This window comes from Vanellus vanellus (genome assembly GCF_965231255.1).
Source record: "Vanellus vanellus genome assembly, chromosome: 8".
Lineage (NCBI taxonomy): Eukaryota > Metazoa > Chordata > Aves > Charadriiformes > Charadriidae > Vanellus > Vanellus vanellus.
Window position 1 is genome coordinate 1,647,743 of NC_138913.1, and position 27,775 is coordinate 1,675,517.

General features: G+C 40.8%; 1 protein-coding gene across 1 annotated transcript in view; it reads left to right on the forward strand.

Moving 5' to 3' along the window:
* Nucleotides 1–2,985: 2,985 nt before the first annotated feature.
* MME (membrane metalloendopeptidase) overlaps nucleotides 2,986–27,775 on the forward strand; it is a gene marked incomplete at its 5' end in the record, with an annotated part of 48,638 nt that continues 23,848 nt past the window's right edge. Inside the window, 11 exons of the mRNA XM_082487027.1 lie at nucleotides 2,986–3,145; nucleotides 4,583–4,618; nucleotides 11,598–11,759; nucleotides 13,488–13,568; nucleotides 14,336–14,431; nucleotides 14,536–14,654; nucleotides 15,681–15,746; nucleotides 19,894–20,028; nucleotides 22,407–22,508; nucleotides 25,575–25,711; nucleotides 25,811–25,904. Of these exons, the coding sequence (XP_082343153.1) occupies nucleotides 2,986–3,145; nucleotides 4,583–4,618; nucleotides 11,598–11,759; nucleotides 13,488–13,568; nucleotides 14,336–14,431; nucleotides 14,536–14,654; nucleotides 15,681–15,746; nucleotides 19,894–20,028; nucleotides 22,407–22,508; nucleotides 25,575–25,711; nucleotides 25,811–25,904 (1,188 nt within the window). The remainder of the gene's footprint in view (nucleotides 3,146–4,582; nucleotides 4,619–11,597; nucleotides 11,760–13,487; nucleotides 13,569–14,335; nucleotides 14,432–14,535; nucleotides 14,655–15,680; nucleotides 15,747–19,893; nucleotides 20,029–22,406; nucleotides 22,509–25,574; nucleotides 25,712–25,810; nucleotides 25,905–27,775) is intronic.

Below are 27,775 nucleotides of genomic sequence, written 5' to 3' on the forward strand. Positions count from 1 at the left end.
CGGGACGCCCGGGCAGCCGGCGCCGGCACGGCGGGGCCGGCCCGCCCGGCGCTCCGCGGCTGCGGCGGCAGCCGAGCGCCCTCCCCGCCCGGGGCGGCCCGGCCGCCCGCAGCCCGCCGCGGCCCCGACCCGCCGCCCCTCCCCGCCCGGCCCGCGGCGCCGCCCAGCGGAGCCGGAGCCCGCGCTCGGGGTGGGTTCCCGACGGCGGCGAGGCTGTGCCGGTCGGCGCCGGTCGGTCCGGCGGGGAGAGAGGCGCTAGCCCACGGGTGGGGCCGTGCGGCGTGATGCCCCGTGCCTGGCACTTCTTACTCGTCCTTACCGGCTGTGTCTTGCTTCTGCCGTGCCTGGGGGCAGCTCGGCTGCACGCGATGTGCTCCACAAGTCATTAAAAAAAAAGTATTCTTGTTTGTGACGTGCTGCGTTTTCTGTGGAGACTACACTGAGAACCGCGTAAGCCACGAGTCGATTTTTAGCACGCACATCCCAAAAAGAAAAGCTAATGTATTAACTCCCTATGCCAGCTAGACCAGGATCAGCCAAAATAATTTCAGCTGTCTGTTGAAGCTGAGCTTTAGTAGGCAGAGTAGAGGGAATCACAGAAGCACTGAGAATGTAAGAAAACCATAATACCTAGGCTTATATCTGCTTAAATTATTCTTACATTTTTTGCTGTGCTTGCGGTTAGCGCATGAAGAAGCTTTTACCTGGTGTTCGGTAATGCAGATGGGATAAGTTCTCTAAATAACTAGAAGTAAAAATTAGTCAGTGGGATGCCTTTAAACATGAGGAACACTCCTGCAGGAACAGAAAGATTAGCTCACTTGGAAAAACTTAGCTGACTGTAAAGAACATATTTGCACATGAAAGGTGCAGTGTTTCTTGCTGCTCTAATGAACTGTGTTTTCAGTGCTCTAAAGACACCACCAGAGTCAGAAGATAAGCATCATTTCTTAAATTAGGCTCCAAGTATTCAGAGGATTCTGGGGACTGGTCAGTATTCAGTCAATATAAGTAACATCTTTTGCTGCTTAATATGACTGGAAGTGAGAAGGATATAATGGTTAATTTGCTTTTTTATTATCTGTGAATTTATATCTCACAGTTAACGCAGGGCAAATTTCGCTACATAGCTCTTTCTTTTACATGGTTCTGTGGGATTTCAGTCCTGTGTCTCAGAAACCACTTGCTGATTTAACCAAAAACCTACTCTTCAGAGAAAAATAGCAGCTCGTGAGGAACATGAAAGCAGTTGTAACGGTCCCTATAGGTTTAGAAAGACAGACGCTGGGCAGACCTTGCAGGGCCCAGCCTCCTGAGCTGTGGAAGACGCGTGATTCTGGCCACGCCAGTCACTTCACGCATCCTGATGTCCATGGAGTAGCGGCAAAAGGGGAGATGTCACACCGAAATAAAATGTTCTCTCATTCATTTAGAGAAACAGTGTTGGTGTGATAGTATCCACAGACCCACTGAGGCAGGTATTGTGTATACACGTGGAACACAAAATCTCTGTTTACTTAGGTCCATAATACCAAGTTATTTGACATCTTTATTTTATTAATGAACAAACACACGTTAGAGACATGTTTTTGCAGTGGAGGAGCTAGCACTCAAGGTGAGGTGGACATCAAAGAGAGGAAGAGGTTATTGGAAACTGAGGAACAGAAACCGGGCAGAAACAGAAGGTCCAGAGGAAAAGCCAAGAGTGGATATCTGAAAGATTGTAGCAGCTTGAGGAGACAAATATTAATACAAGCCAGCAATAGAGTTAAAACAGTTTAAACTAATTAAGTTCAAGTCTTAGACTTGAGTGGATGCAGAAACTGAGAAGGGTTCCCTTACTGCTTTTACACTGACTTAGAGCAGGGAAAAAAGGGTGCCATGAATAGAAGACGACTTGAACGCCCTGACCTGCACCACTGGTTGACCTTCTTGTGAGGGATCTGGTGAATGTAGGTGTTTCCGTTACTTATCCCAGTGGAACTCTCATATTCTTCCCCATTGAATGGAAGGGGTGTGTACTCTACCTGTGGATGTAAAGATGCCCAGGAAATGCTGTGAATAGAAACTGTTGAGTTTTCATTGTGGAATACTGAGGACTACATTGCTGTATGTATAGGAATTTGAATGTCTGTCAGCAGGGGAAAGTCTGGCCCTAAATAAGTGGGAGCAGATGAAAAGAGCGAAGAACTGTAGAACAGCAGTACTGCAAAACGTGGCCAAGGTACCTCTAAAGAGCAACAAATATCATCTTAAAATCTATTACATACACATTCCATGAGTGAATGTGAGTCCATTCACGCTCCCTCCAGTTTTTCATGTATGTGTTGTAGTTACTCCTAATTTACATTGTTCCAACCTCAAAAGAGAGGACTTGTTGCACTTTTTTAAAAATCACTGTGAAGATTCACTATCTTCAGTGTGAATTTGACAGGGTCCCAGCAAAGCCTGATTTATTTTTTTGTCTATTTTTCAAGCCAGCTATAAAGCTGTAGTCAAGAATTGCTTACATAATATTTTAAGAAATGACAGCAAAGCACAATGGCATATTTTGACCTTTGGCATTAGATAAGTAATTGGCAGATTAAGTTAATTTTTATTCAAGCAGGGAGACTTGGTTTTTGCTTGCTTGTGAACTCCTGTACCATCATACAAGATTAAACCCCACGGGTGCATTTTAAGAATAGGGTTTGGTTTATTGGCTTCCCTTTTCTATTCGGTGGCCCCTTCAAGTGAAGGAAGATCACTCTTCTCCATAAATGACAAGTAGCTCATGGTATGTACTCGTGTGTGTGTGTGCGCATGCGTGAGAGAAGGAGAGAATTTTTAATTTCATGACTGACATTCTAGTAGTCTTACAAATAATTTGAAAACTCACCCAGAAAACATCTTTGTTATGGTGCAGTTGAGGAGCTGCTTTCAAGACCTATGGCTTAGTGTAACTCCTCCGGTGAATTTTCCCTTTTCCTTTTCAGACGCTGGGTTATGGGCAAGTCAGAAAGCCAGATGGATATAACTGAAATGAATACTCCAAAACCAAAGAAGAAGCTGCAATGGAGTGGCCTGGAAATAGGGCTAGCTGTTGTAGTGATTCTGCTAGCTATTGTAGCGATCACAATGATAGTTCTGTACGCAACATATGACGGTGAGTGTACTTAACCTGTCTTTGAATGTACAAATACATATGAATATAAAAGTATTTTAAGAAGTTACGAAAAAATGCTTTAATAAATAGAATACAGTTGTTAGTATATAGTAAAAAACCCCATGAAGTTGCACTTTATTAAAATGTTGTATTAGAAAAGACTGTGTTGCATGGTATATATAGCTGCACTACATAAAACATTAAGAAAATAAAATAATAAGGTCAACTCAGAATTATTTGCCCGATAATAGAAAATTGTACCTTACCCAGTGTATAAAATTAGATAATTAATAGCTGCTACATCACAACCATATTTCATATGTGTGTTGCTAGACAGTATGACACAATTGTCTGAAATATAAAGCTGCATCCACTCTTATTGCTGGACACTGACACAAAACTGCTTGTTTCCAACAGGGACTCTATAAATTCATTTGTTCACGCAAAGTTGTGGTAAACACAAAACATCTGCTTGTTCTGACCTAGCGATACTTCTGTTTGTAATTAATGATTCAGTAAACAAAAAACTCTACAAAATACAACTCTGCTGAAGAAAACCAAACTACAGTGCTTCCTCCATACTCCTGTATATATATGAAAATCTTATGTTTTCCTTTTGCAGGCTGTTGCAGCAAGGACTCTTAGTGAGTGTAGTCATACTAAGAGGTTTTGTGATTCAGCAGCCATGCCAAAATATTTGAAAGTAATTCCATTCAGGAGTAAATACCGTGATAATTTTTGGAAAAGGTAATACAGAGAGGCTAAAATTTCCATTTGAAGTCCAACTAGAATGTTTCCTTACGTTGGAAATGAAATGCTTTGTTTCATTTTAAAGTACTTGATAATTTTGTTTAAATTTTTTATTATAGTCTAGTTCTATTATGGAATGGAAAAGTGCCATTCTGAAATGAAAAATAAAAAAAAAAGTTTTATTGCTGAAATCTCAAAAGGAAACATTTTCATGTTCCTGAACTTTGTATTTTGTTTAAAAGACTTCAGAGTGAATGTCTCAAATTTTTCAATTAATTTGTCCAAAATCTTTTTGTCATTGAAAGGTATTGCTAAATTCCTACTGACTTTGCAACTGCCTTCAGTCCATGTGCTATTTTTCTCTAAATTTATTCTTTGTTATAAAAATAGTATTTTGCCCACCTCTAACTGATTGATAAAACATTTTCCTCGGATGACTACAAAAATTCCGCATGATGAGTGACTAGTACTGAGAACCCTAAAGGGATGAAGATGATGGTACTTTTTACAGCCTGGTCCTATAAATATTCACTTACTGAGTATAAGGTGTCCATTCATATTTATCTTACTGTACACTGCACTTAAATGCAATTTCAAAGTGACCGTCAATGAAAATAATATTCACAGTAGGTTTTATTATATTGACATTCAGTAAAGAACTAAGAATATGATTATATCCTCTTTTAGATGGGGTTTGCAAGACATCAGACTGCATAAAATCAGGTAAGAATGAAAATATATACCTTTTAAATTAATGTATTTATTTTTAAACAAAATTACTACCATGTAATCTTCCCGTCTAACTGCAGACAAGTATGGCACATTGAGGTACAGGATCTGCTAAACCAAATAATTTTCTTAGCGTATTTCTTCTACAAATGTAAAATCTTGTGATGTGATATTGTCAGATCTTACAAAGTCGTCAGGGATTGGCTAGCTTAAGACTTAGAAACACACTCCAAAGAATGCCTCCAGCTTCAAGAAATGCTCTAAGTCAATCAGAAGATGGCTCTTCCCCACGCCCACCTCCAAGTTCGAATTCAAGTAGAGGCTGTGTCTGTGAAGAAGGTCCTTAAAAAAGAAAGTATTGATCATTGATAGCCATTAAGGATGCCTATTCTACTGGTTGAGGGGATGCAACATTAACCTTCATGTCCAGAAAAAGTTCCAGATTTGATAGTCTGACAAGCTAACTTCATCCTTCAGTAAAAACTGCATAAAAAATTTTTAGTTTGCAACCTGGTCTGAACTCTGCTAGAAGGCTACTAAAATGCATCAGAGAAATGGTGAGTTCCACGCTACATATCCCCTTGTAGTAGGTACAGTGGTAGTTCTCCATGCTCTCCCCTTTCCCCTCACTTATAGTTCTCTTACCCTTTCCATTTACTCTTCCAGATCAATTAATGCTGGTTTCCTTTTTTTGCGTAATCTACTTCTAAATGTCCCCATTCTCTTTATAACGCTTCCTCCACCTCACTAATACAGACTGATCCTAGGCTCAGAAGCAGCATCTCTCTCTCATTCCTCAAAAGAAAGGAGCATTGGCTGGCTGTGCCAACGTATATTTGGAAGGGGCTCTACACTAGCCCTGCCCTGCTTTCTCCTTTCCTGCCGTTTTCCATGGTCAAACAGCTGACAGATCTTCACGCCCCTGCAGCAGGCTTCTCCAAGTCAGGAGGAGAGCCCTACATTGCCAGTTATAGCTGCATACCCCTCTAACAGGTCTCTCTTGATTATGTGTTTTTCTGGGAAGCTTCTGAAGATGGGACCCCTGAAACCACTCTCGGTGCTGCTTTCTGGCAGGCATTTGTGTTTTGCTTTCTCCGCCCCTGTAGAGTAACTTGGCCACACAGTTCACAAAGGCCGTGGCCCAGTCACAGAGGGTGAGGGAAATAAGGCATAATGTAAACTGAAGATCTAGCAAGAAGTGGCTAAATGAGCTAAGGAGAATAGTTTTACTCTGTTATGCTTCCGTTGAAAGATTTAGCAGCATGCAAATATTTAAGGGAATAAATAAACATTCGTAATAAATGTTAGATTCTCAATACAGAAGTAAAATTGGGAAAGCGTTACAGTAAGGACATTGATGGGGAAAAATAGCACGCTCACAAAATTACATAACAGGGTGAAAAAGGAGCATTTTTTAAAAAATATAAATTGCCTCAATTCAACAGAAATAATCATGGTGAGGCACTGGTGAGGCCGCACCTCGAGCACTGTGTTCAGTTTTGGGCCCCTCACGACAAGAAAGACACTGAGGTGCTCGAGCACATCCAAAGAAAAGCAACGAGCTGGGGAGGGGTCTGGAGCACAGGTCCTGTGAGGAGCGGCTGAGGGCCCTGGGGGTGTTCAGCCTGGAGAAGAGGAGGATAAGGGGAGACCTTCTCGCTCTCCACAGCTCCCTGACAGGAGGGGGTAGCGAGGGAGGGTCGGGCTCTGCTCCCAAGGAACAGGCGATGGGACGAGAGGAAATGGCTTCAAGTTGGGCCAGGGGAGGTTTAGGATGGATATTAGGAAAAATGTCTTCACCGAAAGGGTTGTCAAGCACTGGCACAGGCTGCCCGGGGACGTGGAATCACCATCCCTGGAGGGATTTAAAAGATGGGTGGACGTGGTACTGAGGGACATGGGTTAGTGACGGACTTGGCAGTGCTGGGTTAACGGTTGGACTCAATGATCTTAAAGGTCTTTTCCAACCTAAATGATTGATTCTATGATTCTATAGAGGTAAAATGAGAAAAAAGGGTAGGCTGACTAAAATGTCCCAAAAATAGAAATGTGCAGTGTGTTATAATCTCTTTTGATTTTTCATTAAATACAGCTTTATTTTTTTCACACATTTATCTCATTTACTCACTATCATCTGCCCCGTATTCTACAAATTGTCTACTTCAAACATTGAAAGAATAAGTCAAAAAGAAATGGTGAGAATTCAGTCTCAAAACATATAAAATGCCCAGGTAATGCTATAAATGTATTCTATGAAAGTCTTTTCTACTGACAGGAACATGAACTACTTGACACCATAGAGCTTTTCTGTAACCTGCATTCTGCTGTCCCTATGTAGGACGTGAAAACTGATCCACTGCAGACAGGGGAACTGCTCTTGTGAGTAACTACCACTGCGTGTGCAACAACTGCACGCTCCCGCCTGGAACACACAGAATTTACAACCAGGCAAAAGACAGCTTTTGTATTTTACCAGGTGTTAATACTTGGTATTTACATACCATACTGCAAGAGTCCTGGGAGGCAACCAGTGTATCCGACTAAATTACAGTCCTTATAACTAAGTTTTAACTGCGGGGCTATACCTCAAATAAGATCTAAGCAGATGCAAAAGCAATGATGTCAAACTGGAACACTTACTTCTGACCATATTATGACCTGTAGCATTAGTATGTGTTTCTGCCCAGCAAGGGTCAATTACCACAAGCAGCTGAAAGTCTGCGTGTTCTATTAGACTGTTGTAGCAATGACATCTTACAATGCAGGACGCGGTTAGGATCAGGGAGCCCCCACATAAAGTCCGGATATGCTAGTCATTACAGAACTGTCAGTTCCAAATACTGCACCTGTCTCTAAATGACAGAGAATGGATAGTTCTAAGCAAAGTTGGGAATGACCGGTTTGAATTTAAAATTGTTATTTATTAACTGAGCCAGGATTTCCATGTCCCACCACGGCATAATGCATTTAAGGTAGAAATTGCTACTGAAGTGCAGGGCCTCCTCCTCACTTATATGGCCATTAAATTAAATATAGTCAGATTATGAAAAGGGGAGGCCAGTGTTGGTAAGGACGTAATAACTAGAAGACTTGTTCGAGTAAGTGGTCGCAAGAGCGAGCGAGTTCTCAGCTCCAGAAGCAGAACACTGTGAATCAGGAGCCCAGAATGGTTAGCTGGCATCTGCTCAGGCCTTCAGTGCTCAAAGAGCTTCAGAAATAGTTCAAAGAGTTTGTCAGAATTATATAATTTAATAACAAAATAGATTAATATTTTTAAATTGCAATGTAAAGTGCTTGAACCAGAGAAATAACCTGTATTATTGCTGTTTAGTAGTACTTTTACTGGGATGAATCTACAAGTTGAATAGTACTTCAAATCATGATTTTGTAACGGTTCATCTTTAATTTGGCTGCTTCTTCCAGACCAGGTAGGATGACATACAGGAAAAGTTAGACAGATAGATACAGATCAAAAGCAAGAAGTATTGACTTTGGAAAGGTGTGGTCTTTCAAGAAATAGAATTAGAAAGAGGTATTAAGTGAAATGGTAATGCCTTACACCAGAACTGACCAATACTGTGACAGTTTTTTGCAATTTTCGCAATTTAAAAATTTTGCAATAGGTACAAGCCACTGAAAAACAATAAAGTGAAGATACTAACAAAATTTATAGTACATTTAATAAAGGAGCTTCAAATAAATGACCAGAAGAAAAAATGTAATGAAAATTCAATTGGTTATACACAGGGTAAAATATCAGTAACTGCATGATAAGGCTATGAAGGTATGTGAAATCCTTTGCAGTGTAGCACATGAGGATACCACGTAATTTGTACATTTGATCATTTTTTGAATAAGCTGTCGTACTCTGCTAATTTTCCTGAGCTCAGACAGCACAGACTGATGAGAATAGGGAATTTTGATCTCTCTCATACCAGTTTCACCTACGTAAGCATATTGTGTTTCTCCTATATCCTCCCCAGGTCACTGGTTGTTGTGTCAGCTTATATTACTTTATTTGTAAGCTATTAAAGCAACAACTGGCAATCAGGAGTACTACAATAAAATTAATCATTAAAAGCAATCAAGATAAGGCTCTACATTCTTCAGTGACAGTTAGGAAACCGAATAAACGAGTGAGAATAGGAACAAACCCAAATGCTGGTTCATCAAAGCAATACTGAGGACTAATTAAAAGCATACTATGTATTGTCTGCATTTGTATATGTATGAATTCACCTGTGTTAGATTAAAATAACAAAATACTCATCAGCCTCACACTTCTTATTTCCAGAGCAAAAATGTCTGGTGTGTACAGCCATGAACTTACCATAAAGCTTCTTCGGGCACAAGTATCAACTTGCAAATAACTTGGAGCGTGTTTAGGATTCTGTCCAGCCTAGTTGGTCCCACTGACTTTGAAGGGGCAATTCAGATGTCATGATGCTTCTGGGCTTGGTTGTGAATAAAATCACATTTCATTGATTTTAATCTATCCGTGGTATCAGCCAGATAATGAATGGTTATCCTGGGGTTCAGATGTGCAAATTACACTCTTGAGGAGAGTATTCTTGAGAATACTTAATACATGTATTTTCCATGAAGGCCTAAGTGAAAGACTACAGTTCCCATGACTGAGCTCTTTCTGTTATGTTTGCAGTATGTAAACTTCAAGTTTTGATAAAAGTTGATTAGCTGATACTGGCTATCCTGGTCTTGACAGGAGAAGCATGATGATAGATGATTATTTTTGTGTCACAGTAGTAGGTAAGGAAGATAAAGCATATGCTGACTACAAAAAGAGCAACCTGATTCCACAGTGAAAGCAAGGTTTGATATTACACAGACTGTTAATAATTTCTCACCTTTACGCAAGATGTGGATTTCTCATTGTTTTGTTGTTGGTTTGTTTTGGGGGGTTTTTGGTTTTTTGGTTTTTTTATTATTTTAAGTGACAAGACAGTGGATAAGAGCCATCTTTTCTTGTGTCAGAAGATTTCTCTATCCTACTGCTACTTTTTGGCAGACCTGGCATGCTGTTCTGAATGAGCCAGCTGTGATGTCCAGTCCTGGCTCTTAAAGTCTTTGTTGCTGGATTAACACATGCCAAGATAATCCAAGGGACAGTGTTGCCCTTCAGATGACGCTCCAGTGTAGCTGAGAGTCATAAGGATACCCTTAAAACAGGCAATGTTAGTAATAATTAGCAATCTTCCTCTTTTACATCAAATAGATGGAGCTAGGACACAAATGAAGTGCACCATTCACAACATTCCCCTTCCCTTAAATGAAATAGGACAAACTAGGCAGAAACAAGTACCAGAATATACACAGTCGCAGGATAGTTGGGGTTGGGAGTGACTTCTGGAGATCACATAGTCCAACGGTCCAGTCAGGTTTTGATTATGTCCCAGATGGAGACTTCGCAACTTCCCTGGCAACCCATTCCAGTGTTTGACCACGCTTATAGAAAGAAGTTTTTTCTTGAGTTCAAAAGGACATATTTTTTTCTTATCTCTGTATGTGTTCATTGCCTCTTGTCCAAGTTCACAGGCAGAGGGGAAGTTCCTTGCTCTAAGAGACTGGCCAGTAGGACTGGATGCTTGGCTTTCTCAACAATGGGTAAAAAGCAAGTATCAAACTGAGTAAAAACATGAGTGAATTTCACAATCTCTGGCTGTTGGCATGATCCTGTATCCTTTGGAATTGAAGTCAGTCAGGCATTGTCTTCAGAAGGAAAAGAATCAGGTGCTAGGCATTGTACCTATTTCCACAGTGGTTTTTATGCTACTTGAGTCGTCTAAAATTGAAAATGCGTGTGTTCATGGCTTTTTCCATCTTGCAAGCACTGGAGCATTGTAAAACCATCAGATGTTGGCCTAAAATATAGCACTTCTAAGCTAACTGAAAATCCCAAGAAAAACGAGGAGGGGGCAGGAAAGGCAAGTCAACACAAATACTCTAGCCTGTCTAGCCACCTCTCATCTCCACCAGCATAACAGGCATGGAAAATATTGAAAGTACTGGAGAAATAACTATAAATATTTGACTCACCCATGTGAGAGGAATGAACACTTGAAATCACAAGCCTCACCGTTTACTAAAAATAATGTCTGAAAAATGGGAAGGCTATTCAGTATCCTGGGAAATTCAGAGGTGTCACTAGCTCTTGCTTCATTCCTAGCATCTCTCCTTTCTGTGAGAGACTTTGTGCTAGCGTGCTGGTGGTGAAAGCAGCCTAGGTGGAAGAGGAATACAAAAAGGAAAAAGCACAGAAGATTTATGAACAGCAGCTTGGAAACTCCCATCAAGGAATCGGATTTCACTAGAGAATCCCATGTCAGGATCAGTCAGTGGCCAGTTAGTCTTTGATGAGCCACTTCAAGAGGTCAACAGGGATAGCAGGAGGCAGTAACAGGTGTAGAATAAAATGTGGAATAGGTCTAAAAGATGAATGTAGATTCAGGAAAGCATTAATGGGAAAAATTTCTTCACAAGAACTCAAACAGTACAACAAAGCCATTATTTTATTGAAATAAATTGGATTCAGCTGAGCCTACATCATACTTAATTACTTAAACTACATTACAATGGATACTTAACCTCTGATATGACCTGTGCTTTTAAACACTCTTTTCACCACATTTCAATAAAAAGATATGTAAATCAGTAAATGAAACATCTTACATTTTGTTTAAAACGGAATGACCACTCAGAGGGAGCAGGAACATTAGAGTCAGTTTACCCATCAGTAAACACAGGCAACAGACTAGTATATAAGTTATGGGCGGTAAAGGAATAATAATTTGTTGTTCGCTGCTTAGTACTTTGTTTGGTCTAGAAGATTCAAGTAGGCTTGAGCCTATTCTAAACTAAAGGAAATATATTTATTACTTCCCTCTTCAGAGCAAACAAATATATTCATTTATTTTCTCTAAAGATTCTTTATGCGTTGATTTGTCTCGTATTACAGCAGCCCGAATCCTTGAGAACATGGACACCACTGCGGAGCCTTGTAATGATTTTTACCAATATGCCTGTGGAGGATGGCTTAAGAGGAACGTCATTCCAGAAACCAGCTCCCGTTATAGTAACTTTGACATTTTAAGAGATGAACTAGAAGTTGTTTTAAAAGGTCAGTGGGGTTTATGTTTGTGGACTATATAAAGTTTCTTCTTTGGCTTACATGTTATCCTAATAAGATGTGGTTGTCTAGCAAAGCTTAAAATGCTACCAAATATTTCAGTTTCTTTGTGTTCAGTTCAGGACAAATCTACCACAAACCGTTTGCTTGGAGAATGCTGTGGAAGTTATGCTGTTGTGTCTGACACTGGAGCGGAGCTGACCAGACCTGACCTTTCTGGTATCTGGACTCTGGGTGCTCATCTGCATGTTATAACAACTGAAATCCGTATCATTACCCTCATGCACTGACAACGGCAGCCAGGCTAGGTGAAGAAGAGGGAGGTCTGCCTGTGTCAAGTCAGCTGAAACGCTGGAAGTTGCTCTCTGGCAGCCCTACATCCTGCATATGTGTTCCATCAGCTAAATCTCAAAGAGCAGGCAAACAATTTTCTAACTAGTCACATCATAAACTTACAAATATTCCTTTCTCCACAAAATGTAATAGCGTCGAATTGTCCATATTCCCCTTTTTCAGATGAAAATAACGGAGTCAAAGAAGTCAGTTTAGACTCATGAAATGTTCTCCAAACCACTCTCTCCAGAATGAATACCCTTTTTTTACTTTGCATGATTTCTGGTTTTGCCAGGTTTGCAGTTCATGGATGCCACGGTGTTCCTTAGGCTTCAGTTTTTGTGGAGCGAAGCAATTGTAAAGGAGTAATTGGAGTCACGGTAAAGGAGCGGCACGAGTGGGCTGCCCCACGAGGGACGGTGGGCCGGGTGCCAACTGTGACCCGAGGCAGGCAGGGACAGAGGCCTCTCAGACAAGAGGCTCAGTCCCACAGGACCCAAACCAGAAGAGCAGAGCAGGTCCGATGACAGTGACCAGGTTCAGGCAACAGCCCTGTCATCACCAAACAAGCCAGCAGTCATGCAGCACGTCTGCGGGCACGTCAGCCAGGCACGGTCAGGCTCAGCAAAGGTACAAGGCCAGGTCCAGCATACCTGCGAGAGCGCGGGCAAGGACCGCGGCACGGGGCTGCGCTGGACTGCTGCTCCTGAGCCAACAGGCATAGGGTGCACAAGTGGAGGCACCAGGTGGCTCTTTCTTACAATTTAGCTGTTTTCACAAAAGTATGAGCTATGGTCACATAACTGCACCATATCAAACCAGAACTTGAGCGCAAACAGCTAAACTCCTGGCAGCAGTGAAGAGACTGCAGATGAGAATTACAGGAAAGCCGGTTACAGGCTGGGCAGCGCAGTTAGAGCCTGCTGGTACACTTAGGGCCTGGACAGCAATTCTCTGGTTTGAGGTAAAACAGAACCAATTTTCAGTAATTTTACTTTTCAGCTAAACCTCTTCTAACTAACTGAACTCTCTGAAATTAACGGCATATTGTTCAGACAGTGTCAGCTTCTGGCAAAGATAAGGCCAGAAAAAGCTGTCCCTGAAAAGTCGGGGCATTTGTATTTCGTCAAGGGTGATCCACAGAATAGCTACCCGACTCCTTCATGTTCAACATACGAACACAGACTGATGTAACTGCAAGCCATATAATCTCCAGAGCTTTTTCGCCTCAGCTTTTGAAGGGCAAAGCTTCCCTGGAACTTGAGATGGATAAGGAGCACTTATCGTCCACCCTCTGGTCCTTAGGATGGTATCCTCTATGGTTCCTTCAGTATCTTTCCAATGAAGATCAGATATTAAGATATATTCATTGTCCGTGTGTTTCAGATGTCCTTGACGTACCAAGCAATAACGACATACCAGCAGTGCAGAAGGCAAAAACTCTGTACAGATCATGCATAAATGAAAGTAAGTGTCTCCTGAATTTATTGCATGTAGGATATATAAATATCATCCAAATGATCCCATCTTCACAGTCAGCTATACCTATATCCTCCTAGTTTCTGTGCATAATTTTTCAGGAATTCTTCATGAAAACTACAATGTATCTGTTCTAGAGAGTCAACTAAGAATGTCAATAGTAAAATTAGTACCATTTCTCCTGTTTTACTTGCTTTGGTATTGTAGGTGTGATTATATTACTCTTCAGTCACCAGTTTGCTGCAGATATTTAATCTCAAATCATTTCAGTTAAATGTGAGTTAACTTCTTTTGCAGAAATTATCAGGGATGATGTGGAAAATAATTGGCCCTCCACGCTCCCAGAAAGACAGGGAGATCATTTGTTTCAAGAATTGGAGCTAGGTGCTGCAACTAGAATGAGGAGCAGTAGAACAGTTAGCAGTGCTTCCTAAACTGCATGTTTTTTATAGTTTCTATAATGTTATTATTATGTCTCAAAACTATTATTTCAAGCTATCTGCAGAGTGAAAATACAAAAGTTCTTCAATGTCATGGTTGTAAGGATTTGCATATGCTGTTTGCAGTCATGACTGAAATATGTTTTTAAAATTAAATGTTAAAGCACAGTCATACATCATACATACTCCTATTGTGGTGATGGTGAAAATGTATTTCTCAACTTCATTATTCTGAACACATTATAATAGTATAACATTTGTGTGCTTTAAAATGTCATAGTAACTCTTTTTTTTTTTTTTTTTTTTTTCCCAAAGCTACCATTGATAGCAGAGGTGGAAAGCCTTTAATCAGTTTATTGCCAGGTGTATCTGACTGGCCTGTAGCAACAACTAACTGGGATTCTTCCTATGGTAAGATAATCTGTGCTTATTTCCTTTATAGTTAACACTTCTAGATTTTTGTACTTTTCATTGCTTACCAAAATAGAGACTGAGTATACCTTTCATTTGCTTAGGTACTTCTTGGACAGCTGAGACAGCTATTGCCCAGCTGAACGCCAGATATGGAAAAAAGGTCCTTATTAATTTTTTTGTTGGCACAGATGATAAAAATTCCTCAGCACATATCATTCATGTAAGTCTCCCTGCGTCGCATTGCCTTGTTAATCATAAAACTGCAGAAAAATAACTAGAAGCACACACATAAATGTTAACCAGGAGAAATACTAGTGATTTGAATTTTACCAGAGTAAGTTGTAGATGGATTTGTGAATCTATGTAGTTTTCAAACTTCAACTACCAGTTTCACTGTGCGCTGTCCGTTCTCAAAGTCAACATCTTTATTCTGTGCATTCGTACACTGTTATTCTCAGTGACGTGAGGATAACGGAGACATACACAGACGTACAGACACAATTTATGTGTACACTGAACAGAGGACAGACATGATCTACTTATATATACATGCAAGCAAATAAGTAAACATGATTTCCTCACTATGTACTTCAGGCAGAAGGCTCTGGCACTGAAAACCGGGCTGCAGTCCCAATGGCAGGAAGCCCATAAAGGGAGTTGTGTTTTTACAAGGTATTCAGATGCCAAAGTACTAACGGGACCTGCAGTCAGCTGGCACAGATACGAAAGTGGCTGAGGACATTTGCATAAGGAGTATGTCGAGAGTGCCCGGCCTGTAAATGTAAGACGATCTCTCAAAATGGAAAATCCAGAGGAAGACAGTGTTACATGTGGTGAATCTTCACCGGCTACTCCTGAGACGCTACAGTTACAAGAGCAAAGGTCTAATCTTTCTTGTCAGTGGGTGGAGAGATCCTTGACTACTTTGCATGTATGAATTTCAAAGGTGCAGCACCTGCCTTGCTTGTCTGTGGACTCTTCTGTCTTCTGTACATCCACTATTTTCACACTGGTTACCTGTAGCATGCATTGTTCAGCAACACAAAAGAGAAGACTGAAAAGACAGACAAAAAGTGTAAGGAGAGTGAAAAGAATTAAAGGAGGGCAACAGGACGAGAGAGAAACTCTCCTTCGGCCAGAAGATAATTTAGCAAGAGTCGCATCAGGGACCTATAATTGACCAAAAAAGAGTACAATGCTATGCTATTTTGTCCTTAAGCGCTTTAATTTTTATTTGAATTTATAGATTGATCAGCCTGGGCTTGGCCTGCCTTCTCGTGACTACTACGAATGCACTGGTGCATACAAAGAGGTAAGATGAAGCTGTCAGATCACTGACTACATTTGAGATGTTTTAGCCTATATTTTCAAGGCAGACACAGCCTCAAGAGTGGGGATAGGCAAAGAGCAGGAATAGTCTTTCACCAAAGAGATTCCAATACTGCCTCTGGGAAACATCACTGGAAGAATTGGGGAAATAGGAATAGAATGGTCATAATGACGAGCATTTAAACAAGGTTGATCTGCAGGTGAGAATAGTCTGTGTGACACACCAGAGAAAGCTCTAACATGGGTAAGTGTACAAGAAGGCAAGAGAGCCAAAAGGGAAATGGAGAGGATACCTAGAAGGGGGATTGAGGACAAGTAGAAATAAGGTAGCTAAGAATGGGAGGGAGAGTAACAAGTGTCCTAAAGATAAGGTGTTACAACATTATGCCGTAAACGTTTGAGCTTCCTGGCTGCACTAGGAGCCAAGGGGTTTTTGTTGAGGCTCCAGTTGCCAGTACGTACCAATTGCCTCTGCACTGGGTGAGAAAACTGCACTTTCCTCTGGCATCACTACACCCCAGACATCTCAACCTGCCTCCCTTCCTGTTCTTCTTCCCTTCTCTTCCATTCCTCTTGTAATCATTGAACATATATTTGGAAGAAAAGTAGTAGCTTTTCCACACAATTCCTGTATGAAGCAGTCAGAAGAACAGCTACTTGACTTTTTTAGGCCCTTTTGGAAGGAAATAAACATGACAATTTAACTTTGTTACACAGCTTCTGCCAGGCTTCACAGCTGAATCAAGAGGAACCTTATAACTGTTAAAGTTGTATTAAGATAGAATACGAGAGTTTATGGATCACCCCTGGTCTGTCACTACAAAAAGGATGCCATTTCTGCATTATCATCGACTGGCATCGATTGGCAAGTGCTGCATGTGTCAGTGGAGTCCAGGTGGATTAATCATATCACTAATAGGCTTAGAAAGCAAAAAAGAACCATTCAGAACCAAAGACACACTTTTCTGCGTGAACGATCTGAAAAGACCACAGTCCCCTAAGTCAACTGCTGAATAAAATGCAGCAGCTGAAGTATGTGATGTCATAGAAATTGCTTCAGATACCTAAAATCTCACATGGTCTTTAATTCATGTTTAGTTATTATTCGTATGCATTTTCATTAACCTGTTAGCACTGACCCTGTGTATTTCTCATTGCTAATCTTGGACGTGCTTTAGGTCCTTGAGAGCTGAAGTGTATGTATTTGCTGAAGTCATGTGGTAGCCGAAACTGCTACCACAGTAACCTCTAATTAGACAGTTTTCTTCTCTGTAATTAAATGAAGAAGCAATAAGAAAGCACACAAAATGTTTTGGTTTTGTAGGTATTTTGCTGACACGCTAACGGTTAATACTCTAATACTGATTACATTTAATTACAGATAGTAAAATAATTAGATAGTAAAGACAATTATTACCCCACTAACTGTTCAGTTACACTGTTATCGCGTGTTACGGCTTTAGGAGCTGGCTCGTGTTTCACAATTTGCTCCTTTCCTTGTAGTACATTGACTGCAGCACTAAAAGACAATTCCCATTCTAATCTCTGACCTACCAGAAAGTGTCATCCTACGTTACACTGCTGGGAAGTAGAGGAGGATGTACTTTTTCAAAAACAGAGATTTACACTGAAAGGCAGATCCATAATATTCTTAGAAGCACGAATGCTTCAAGCAAGAGACGTCCCTCCTTTCAGCCCCTGCACCCTGACAGCAGCCTTTTCTTGGCTCCGTTTCCTGCTGTGTCATTCTACTCTTTGAGCTGTACGGAGCAAACAGGGTATCTGCCTCCCGCACTTTAACCTCGGCCTTTGTCAGGACTTCCCACCACAAAGCTACAACTGGAATCTGAACAAGATATTTTTACAGTCTTTTTCTCTTGTAAGATGTATGACTCCTCTGCTCGTACAGCAGTCATTCTCACATCTAAGTTCCCACCAAATTAGCAGAATATTTATACGGTCTACCTGAAATTAGCTTTGTTATTCTTTGCTACCTGACCATACAGTCATCTGCCCTTTAGGCCAAAAATAAGGTCCATTGATTGTTACCTGAAGGTCTCTGTTGGTTTACTGGTTTGGGGTAATGTCTGTATTGACTTTTTATAAATTGTATTTGCATATTTCAAAATGGTATTTACAGGCTTGGTATGCACTCTCTTACTGCCACCTGTAGCTGTCGGTGGCTTCATGGGCTTTTCTCTTTCTGGTAAAATAATCTATCTTTATTAAAAATAACAGTGAGAGCTGAATCCTTCAAGACGCTGTGAGCTACCTGCCTTTTTGAAGTCTGCTCTCAGTACCTTTCATGAGCTGCTCAGAGTCTTCCGGCGCGCACAGCCTGTTGCAGCGCAGCACTGCTGGCGGGGGAGGCCGGCAGGAGGCGGCTGGCAAGGAAGGTGGTTAGCACCAGGGGTGTATAAAGGTGGCGTTCATTAACGGGGTGCGTCCTACTGCCTCAGGAGCTGAACGTACCAAAATATTTCTATTAATAAAGTTGACAACATGCACACCTTATTAATCCAGGGTTTTATCACTGTTTTAGTTCTGGGCAGAGAAGAACCTAATGAGGTTCAACAAAAGTCCTGCACCTGGGGAGGAAGAATGCTGGGCACCAGTATAGGTTAGGGGCGGACCTGCTGGGAAGTAGCTCTGAGGAGAAGGATCTGGGGGTTGTGGTAGACAGTAAATTATCCATGGCCCAGCAATGTGCCCTTGTTGCCAAAAAGGCCAATGGAATCCTGGGCTGCATAGGGAAGAGTGTGGCCAGTAGGTTGAGGGAGGTCATTCTCCCCCTCTACTCTGCACTGGTGAGGCCACAACTGGAATACTGTGTCCAGTTTTGGGCTCCCCAGTTCAAGAGGGACAGGGAACTGCTGGAGCGAGTCCAGCGAAGGGCAACTAAGATGATGAAGGGCTTGGAGCATCTCCCTTATGAGGAAAGGCTGAGAGAGCTGGGACTCTTTAGCCTGGAGAAGAGAAGGCTGAGGGGAGACCTCATTATGGCATACAAGTACCTAAAGGGTGGGTTGAAGGAGGATGGAGCCAGGCTCTTTTCAGTGGTTCCCAGGGACAGGACGAGGGGCAATGGGCACAAGTTAGAACACAGGAAGTTCCGTTCAAATACACGGAAACACTTCTTTACGGTGAGGGTGACAGAGCACTGGCACAGGCTGCCCAGGGAGGGGGGGAGTCCCCTTCTCTGGAGGTTTTCAAGACCCGCCTGGATGCAGTCCTGAGTGATGTGCTCTGGGCAATCCTGCTTTGGCAGGGGAGTGGGGCTGGATGATCTCTAAGGTCCCTTCCAACTCTGAAAACTCCGTGATTCCGTGATTAGTAGATTAAGCTATTTTGGATAAAATAGATTTATTATTACATCACTAATATAATATTATGTATTTTTATTTGCATTTAAAAGCATTGAAAACAGCATTTCTGTTGATAGAAAAATGAGTATGACTTACAGAGGAATCAGAATAATATAAATTTCCATAAAATGTAATGAGATCTTTAGATATTTGACAGTGTAACTTTTAAGAGAATATACTTCCATATTTCCATTCTTATTCTTGGTGAATTCTGATATGTTAAATTTAATGTATACTATATTGTCTATGTTATATCTAGGTATAGTAAATTTAGATACAGCAACATGATTTCTAAATGTTCCAAGAAGCAATAGAGGAGGCACACTGCTGCTGGGAGTCCTTTTCCCACAATGATAATTCAACACAGTCCATCAGCATTTCTCTCGGTTTTATGTTTCTGGGAACGCTGCTCTTTGGAAGCGGTATTTTTGGAAGTTGTAATTAAAGTGAGCTAGAAAAAACACGGGTGGTGGTTTAAATATGGACGTACAAATGTCTCATTTTAAATAATGAAAACACAGTGCAGTAGTTGAGACTAGCTTTAAACAGAGCTACAAATTATACACCAATTTTCCATGAGGGAATTATCAAAGTTAATTTCCATTTGTGATCTAACATTATTTCAGAATAAATTACTATTAAAATATTTAAGAAAGGGATGAAGAACTGTAGTTCATAAAAATGAAGATGAAATCTTAAAGATAATCAAGGTATGCTATACTTTGAAGAGTTTTGTCTTTAAAATGTTTGTATTTTTGCCTGCAGGCGTGTTCTGCCTACGTTGATTTCATGATTTCTGTAGCTAAACTAATCCTACAAGAAAGAAATATTTCTTTCACTGAGAGCGATATTTCTGAACAAATGAAAAGAGTTATGGACCTGGAGAAAGAGATTGCCAATGTAAGAAAAACATTTTTAAAGTATCCTTTTTTCTTAATCCCTAAGAAAGCTAACTGTAAGCTGAGTTGTTAAGTTACTTGCTAATGTTATTTTGTGGGACCAAAAGCTGACCAAAAATGTATGGGGCCTGGAACACCTAAGAGGAACACGTAGTAAGACAGACATGCCTTCTAAGGAGTAAGGGAAAATATTTGAGTTAGCTGTTTTCCAAATAGCAACATGTTTTATCCTAATCCGTTCACAGGAGCCCTTCAAGAGAAGAAAGAGAGCGCAAGAGAGAGGCAGACTTGGTTTCTGTTTGGTCTGTTTTAGAAAGGGAGTTTGGGGAGATGCTTTTGGGCCTTCTCTCCCTTTGTCCTTTTTTCCCCTGGGCTGTTCGGTTATCAGAGCAGTGGATTCCCAACCCTTGGCCTGCCATGCAACACAAAGTAACGTTTGTCCTGCACAAGCTGCTCCACAATGCTGATTGTTCCAAGTGCATTTTTAATCAAAAACTGTTCTCCATTAAAGTATGGCTTAGAGAAATAGCTAGAATTTGAACTTGCACGGAGAAAAACAAATGGAAATTCAAGCATTCACGTGCAAAAACCTGGCTTATGATTATTAAACATTCCAGAAGGACCTGAAGCTGAGGATGACTGTAAAAGAAGCCAAATACAAATTTTCTAGCTTCAGCTATTTTTCAAGTTTCACTGATAGTAAGGGCATGTGTTTGGCAGAGGAAGACCTTCCCCCCCCCCCCCCCCTTCCCCCCATTTGTATAAATTAAACCCATCTGATTTGGATTTTCTTCACATTTTCCTGAGAAACACACCTCTGGGCTTAGATCAGAGATGGAAATTACTACAAGAAAAGGAATTCATTGGAGAAAGATTTGAAGGGGAGTACGAAAGGGAACCACAACTCCAACGTCTCTACAGGAGTTGCTGCTGGTAGAGAGTACAGTTGGTGGTGGGTAAGCTGCTACTGCCATGGGTTTTAACCTCCTTCATCGAAAGCTCAGCACCAGCCTGAATGTTACTGGAAGAGAGCTGGCATTGTGCTCTGGGGACTTTGTTAAAGAAAACGCAGAAAAAAATACTGAATGCACAATAGCTTAGGAAAGAGGAAGCGGAAGAGAAATCTTTTTTTTAAAAAGGAGAGCGAGAGAGAAATCAGACTTGGCATGACTGACTTTTCAAAACAGTTTAAAGGGGTGAAATTCTAGTATTCTCACTCCTGAGCAAGTCAGTTAAAAGTACTCGAGGTAGTAGTGATGTACGTTCTCCCACGAATTGCTCTCATGGATCACAAGATCACTCTTTTCCTATAGTTGTGTACCTGCATTTTCTCTCTTTGCCATCAAAAAAAGTGTAAGTTAAAAGGGGGTGGAGTACGAGAGGAGCAAGTGCTGAGGTGTCAGAAGGTACTTCTGCATGAGAACGTAAGGATGAAAGTGGATACAAGAATGCTCTTCAGAAACCTGCAGAAGCATCCTGGCGAGAAACACGCTAGTGTTTGAGGAAAAGAACAGAAAGGCACTCAAGAGAGCATTCAGAGACCAAGGCAGTGGTTACCATTAGGTGCTTGGTTTATCTGCTCTCAGTCTACATTGTCCACACCCTAATTGCAGAGACCTCCCTGCTGACATTTGCTGTCTAGAGACTCCACTGATTAACTTGCCTCAGAAAGCCCCACCACAGCCCCAGTCCTCTGGCGGTCAGGCAGTTTCACTGTCTATAAGAAATGGCCCTAATACAGTCGTGCCATTAAGGTGTTAACATCTGCACATTTTTAAGACGCTGGTGCAAACCCGCGTTGCCTAGACTAATACAAAGCTTATTTGAGTTACGAGTGATGACTCCCTTTCGATACAGCAGTTCCAGAAAGAACATATCAAATAGCACGTGCCTCCTGATCAGAACGCACACACTGCACTCCTACCTCGGCACGCTGGTCACCCTGTACTCAACAAATACATCTCCCTTATTCCCTGCTCCCAAGATTTTACACCTTGCATCATCTCATGAATATCATGAGCACATTCTTGCGTTGAGTGTATCTGTTGGTAAGTGTCTGCTTAGTGCGTTGAGTGGTATGGGTCTGCGTTCTGATCAGTGTTCCTGCACAGCCTGAGCTGTTGGTGCTCTGACACAAAACAAATCCAACAAGTAAAGCTCCATTTTACTGTCAGAAATTTAGTTCATTTAATCTGTCCTCTTACATGCTTTGTACGTATAAAACGCTGTCCATATTTACATGTAAGGTGCTTAACAGTTAATGCAAACTTATGTTTTAAGCCAGAAATACTAATTTTCTTTCTTTTTACTTCCACTTACCAAAATTCCTATGAACCAACTCAATGTACTTAGTAATTTTCTCATTATTAACTTTGATAGGCAACAACAAAATCTGAAGACAGAAATGATCCACTTTTGCTGTACAATAAAATGACCTTGGCACAACTCCAAAACAACTTCTCACTGGAAATCAATCATCAGGTGAGTGATTAATAATTTGATGTTTCAACCTCTAATATAGGACTGATGAGATTAAACAATGAAGCCTGATAATTTTTTCTTTTAAAGACATTTCTTTCTTGAGCTCAGACATGTTTGAAATTGAACAGGATACCTGATGTGCACACTATATTACCTAGACATCTGATGTCATTAAACATCAGACTGTGCTTTTGTACCCACTGTTTCTCCTACCTGCCCTCTGCTTCAACATAAAGAGATGGAAAAGGACAAGGGAAAAAAAATATCATGAGTTTGACCTACCCTCGTGGATTTAGGATGGTAAATCTTGCAAAACTTGCATGTGCATAACTCTTGCTGGAAATCAGAAGCGTATCCTTTGCAAAATACAAATAAATTCCCTTCCTATAAAACCCCCAGCAGCTCCAGAGAGCCCAGGACAAAAGTTATGACTGTAGCCACCAATTGATTCAAGGGTGTTGTAGTGTGAGATTCAGGCCCTCTCTGTTTATCCAGAGCTGCAGATTCAGAACAAAAAGTCCTGTTTTTCAAACATTCCCTCAGGAAGATGGGCTCCCAAAGCAAGCAGAAAGGAGCCCAGGAAGTCCTGACTATGAATCAGGAAAATTCTCCCCATTCCTCTCACTGTAGCTCCCCCAGGATATTTCAGCTCTGCCCTTCTTTTACCCTGAGCCACGTGCTGTTTGCACAGTATAACCTTTAATTCATTGCACCACAAAGTCCGGCGAAAGAACAGCCCAAGATTTGATAACATAGGTGTGCCTCAACAGGAACAACATGTCTTATGAGACATGGATATTTTTTATCATAAATGACTTCTACTTCAGTACCTTGCACAACAGGCAGGCAGGTGAACTAACGGGTCCCATGGAAAGCACCGTGGTGTGACTGGCAGGAGTGCATTATTGAGGCTTTTGAGACAAGTAAGGTACTATGAAATGCTATTACTCCTACCACCGTTTCATAATCACTGCTATTTTTATTGACTCTAAATTCTTCAACTTCAAATTGTATGACAGTTAACTTCTGCCTAGCTTAATTTGTTTCATAATTTACCTTCTCCCACAGGTCTTAATTGAACAGTTACCGTTAGAGCATAATGTCAGAAATTAACTTCTCTTGTCACAGAATGGTACTGCCCTGGTTATTTTTAGTTCCTGGGGAGTGTTGCAGATCGGCAAGAATCATCTGCTCTAAATTTATCCAAAAATGCTCAGAAGACACATGATGGGAGTTGGTAGCGTTGTTGTAACGGTCCAAGGACAGAACAGCAATTATTCCTAAGATTAGCTTCAAGTGTGCTGCTTCTCTTTCAAACCTGAAGTGATTCTATTCCTGAAAGCTTATCTGCTTTCCTCAGCTGCATTAGTTTGTCTGATGAAAGACGTTACCTCTTCCAATAAAACTTTCCTCTGGGAACAATCACCAATACTCTTCAAAGCAATAGGCATAACAAAGATTTTAAAAATTAACAAAAAAAATATGAAAAAAAGGTACAAAGATGATTTGCTTTTCTTAAATGTAACACCTTCCTTTTCATCACAGAGTGAGTACCTACCCAATGTGGTAAAAGCTCTGAGTACCTCTAGAGTTTTGCTGGTGATTTTCAGCCTCTGCTGTGAATCAGTTTCGCAGTCAGACGGTGGTCCACGGAGGCCGTGGATTCGGAAACCTTGGGCCAACGTGGAGAATTTGAGGCAGTGTATATAGAGTTAGGTGTAACATCAGTGTCATTTACTACAGAAGTGAATGGACAAATTGGAGGAATATGTAACACTGTACAGTCTACAGTATTCCGAGCTGAAGGATCTCTCTCTCAGCTGGTATCACGCGGAGGAAGACAAGTAACGCACTTCATACTTGTGAAAATACTTTGCTTGACATCAGCTGCACATGTGGACTTCCTGGGTAGGGGACTGCAGCGGTTATACCTCCCATTAATACGACTTTGTTGCCTTGGGTTACGTGATGGGGGAACAGCAACGTGGCTGTGCGCAGCCTGAGTGCGCTGCCCGCTTCCAGCGTGGCTGCACGGGTCAGCCCCAGCGCTGGGAGCCCAGCAGCGACCACCGCCCGTGGTCCTGCAGTACGCACGAGAATGAGTCGCTGTTCTCCAGGCAGTCCTTTGACCCATCTACTGTCTTGAGGCACACGATACCGCTAACCAAAGACTGAGCAAAGGGAAATTATCTTTCTTATCAGCAAACTGGTAAGAGTTTCCAGTTGAGAACGCCCACACGCTAAAATAATGCTCTGTCCAGACTAGATGGACACCGGCCAGTGAAAACTTAACAGAAAATAGTTTTCACAGGTACAGCTCATGAAAGTTATGTGGACCTCTCGCAAAGGGGAACACCAGCATAAGGAAAACAGGGGTTTAGGACCAGAGAGGCAGAAAACCAACGAGAACTCTAACCTTTGTCTGAGAATTGTCTGTCGCAGCACGCTGCAGGCTGACCCGCTATCAAATCAGTGGCTTCTCCAGTATCTAGTACTGTGGCATGCAGAGGAGAAGTCATTAAAGATAGTGGATTTAGTGTGTCTGTTTTAAAGCCTATTAAAATAAATCCTTCTATGGACTTCAGTGCACTTCAGAACAAGTCCTTACCATATGCTTCACAATGGATTGTCAAGTATACCACAAATCTTATTGCCCTGTAGATGTAGAATCATACTGTACTGAAAATCAGGCTTTTAGTCATGCTTTGATTTAAAAGTTCTTACCGAAATACAGCAAAAAGGCAACTGAAAATTTTACTTAAAATACCATTTGTGCTTTTCGAGGCTAAAAGGAAGGCTCATAACATACTTAATTGTGTTAGTTTGAAATCAAAACAATGTCTCACCCTTTCTGCTAAATACCACCCTATTTTAATAGGATTTCAGAGCACAGAAGATACAAATTATCTCAGATCACTTATTATTATGATGACTCCATTTAAGTAGTGAAGCTATTAGGAAAACTAAACGCAGAACAGTTACGTTATGCAAACACATTTAAACTGGAAAAAGCAGCTAAATACTGTTTATGATTTAACCATGTTATAATGCATATTGATTTTCCAGGTATTCAGCTGGTCAAAATTCATAAATGATATAATGTCAACTGTACAAATTAACGTAGAGAACACCGAACATGTCATTGTTTATGATCCAGAATACCTTATCAAGCTGAAGTCTATTCTTAATAAATACACTTCCAGGTAGGTATGTTAGGTATTTTTGTAATTTGCATTTTATTTCCTGTAAACTTAAAAAGCCTGAAAACATTGCCAGCTTATTATTGTTCTTCTGTTCAACAGAGACCTTCAAAATTACATGATCTGGCGATTCATAATGGATCTTGTCAACAGCCTAAGCCGTAACTACAAGGACACAAGGAATGCTTTTCGTAAGGTGCAGAAATTAACCTCTTTTTAAGTTGTAAAGATGACTTTTGTGAACCACAAAAGATAATTTATGTAGTTGTAGTGTATAAAAATTTAATGTATTTTGAATTTTGCACACAAAAGCTAGATGTGTTCACTGAAGCTTCTGCTGGAGCGTCCACATCATTTGTATGATATACGCTTAAGAGCTGGAGGGGATTTGAAAAGCACTGTTCTGGTACTTGGTCCCCATGTTTTTCTGAATCTAGATTAGCCCCCATTTTGATAACAGAACAGTCCCATTTATTTAGAAATTATTACTCTACAGTTCTGATTGGCTTGTTACAAACTCTTCAGCACCGTAAGTAATACATTCAAAATCGAACGTTATGGGCCCAATCTTGGTTTTCGTTCATTTGATCCTGCAGATATTTTAGTACTTTTAAGGAAATGCTGAGCAATTTCACAAACAGATTGGAGATGGAAGTCCTCTGTATTTCCACAGTGGAACTTTCTACTTTATAAGTTTGCTGAGCTCCATTAAAAAAGGTTAAGGTCATGTTGTTATATCTGTTAGTGACATAAGAAATACTCTAACATGCACGTGCAGCTTTTTAAGGAGATTCTGCTTGTTACAGAAAAGGATAATAATTACTGGAGGAAGCCAATGAATGTCCGTTTTGGTCAATTTTATATATCTGAACAGGGCAGTCTTCTTCATGGATTATCTGGCTTTCCCCCCTACTCTTTAAAGTATGAAACTATTTTAATATAAAGCTTCATATTTGCTTAGTCTGCATCATCAGGGAACACTATGTTTTGCACTCTATAAACTAAAGTCATCCCTCACTACATCTTAGGACTTCACTGAGGAAGTTTCATTTAGAAAAATGCCAAAGCTTTGAAAGAACAACAGAAAAAGATTTTGCCATAGTCTGTCTATGAAAACATACAATTGTCTCCTAATTAATAATATGGGATATAGTATAGCTGGAGCTTCTAACACTAAATGCAGTGGAAATAAACTAGCATTTGTCTTGTTAAGTTTGCTTTCAAATATAAGTGTCAGGACAGTGATGTCATTCCATGAATCTCCCACACCATTTTTTCTGGGTTGTGTAGCTAATTGGTCATTTATTCATTCAAAACTCCATGTGGTTTAAATACAGATTGCTTAAAATGTGCTACGGCAAGTGCCAGAGTGCTCAGCAACAACCAAAAATGCCAATGCGCTATCACACTATTCTCATCCCAAATCCAAAACATAGCACTATACCGGCTGCTAGTAAGAACGTTAACTCTATCCCAACTGAAACTGTGACAGTTATTAATTTCATTAAGCTCAGTACTGCTATTTAATGCTTATTACTGTTTTTTCTTTAGGTTCTGTGGGGAGAGGGGTTGTATTTTGTTTTGCTATATAAGCTTTTGCTATGTAAGCAAGTGACCACTGATGCAGCCTGTACGTGTGCAGGGAGTATGGAAGAAATAAATAGGTTTTCTGGTCTACTCAGCTGTTTGTCAGTAATGAGTTACAGAAAGCTCCAACATCGCAGGCAGTTCAGGGAGATCGGCAGTAGGTATCTCTGTGCTGTGTTGTACCAGTAACGTTTTCAAAAGACCATTCCTGTGTCCCTGATGCTTTCCCGTGAAAAGAAACATTTGTCATTTTCCTCTTCAATGCAAGTAATTGAGTTCAAGGTGTAGCAGTTACAGAGCTTTTAACACCAAAAGTCATTGATCTGTACCTCTGAAGAGACAGGGAGCTGCTTCATTATGGAATGTAAACTTCATTATAGAATATGATTTCAGAGCTTTGCCCTATAATGACACTGTCTGTTACATTCCTTGCATTCAGGTGGCATACCATTGTATTATCCACTCAGCTTCAGCACATAT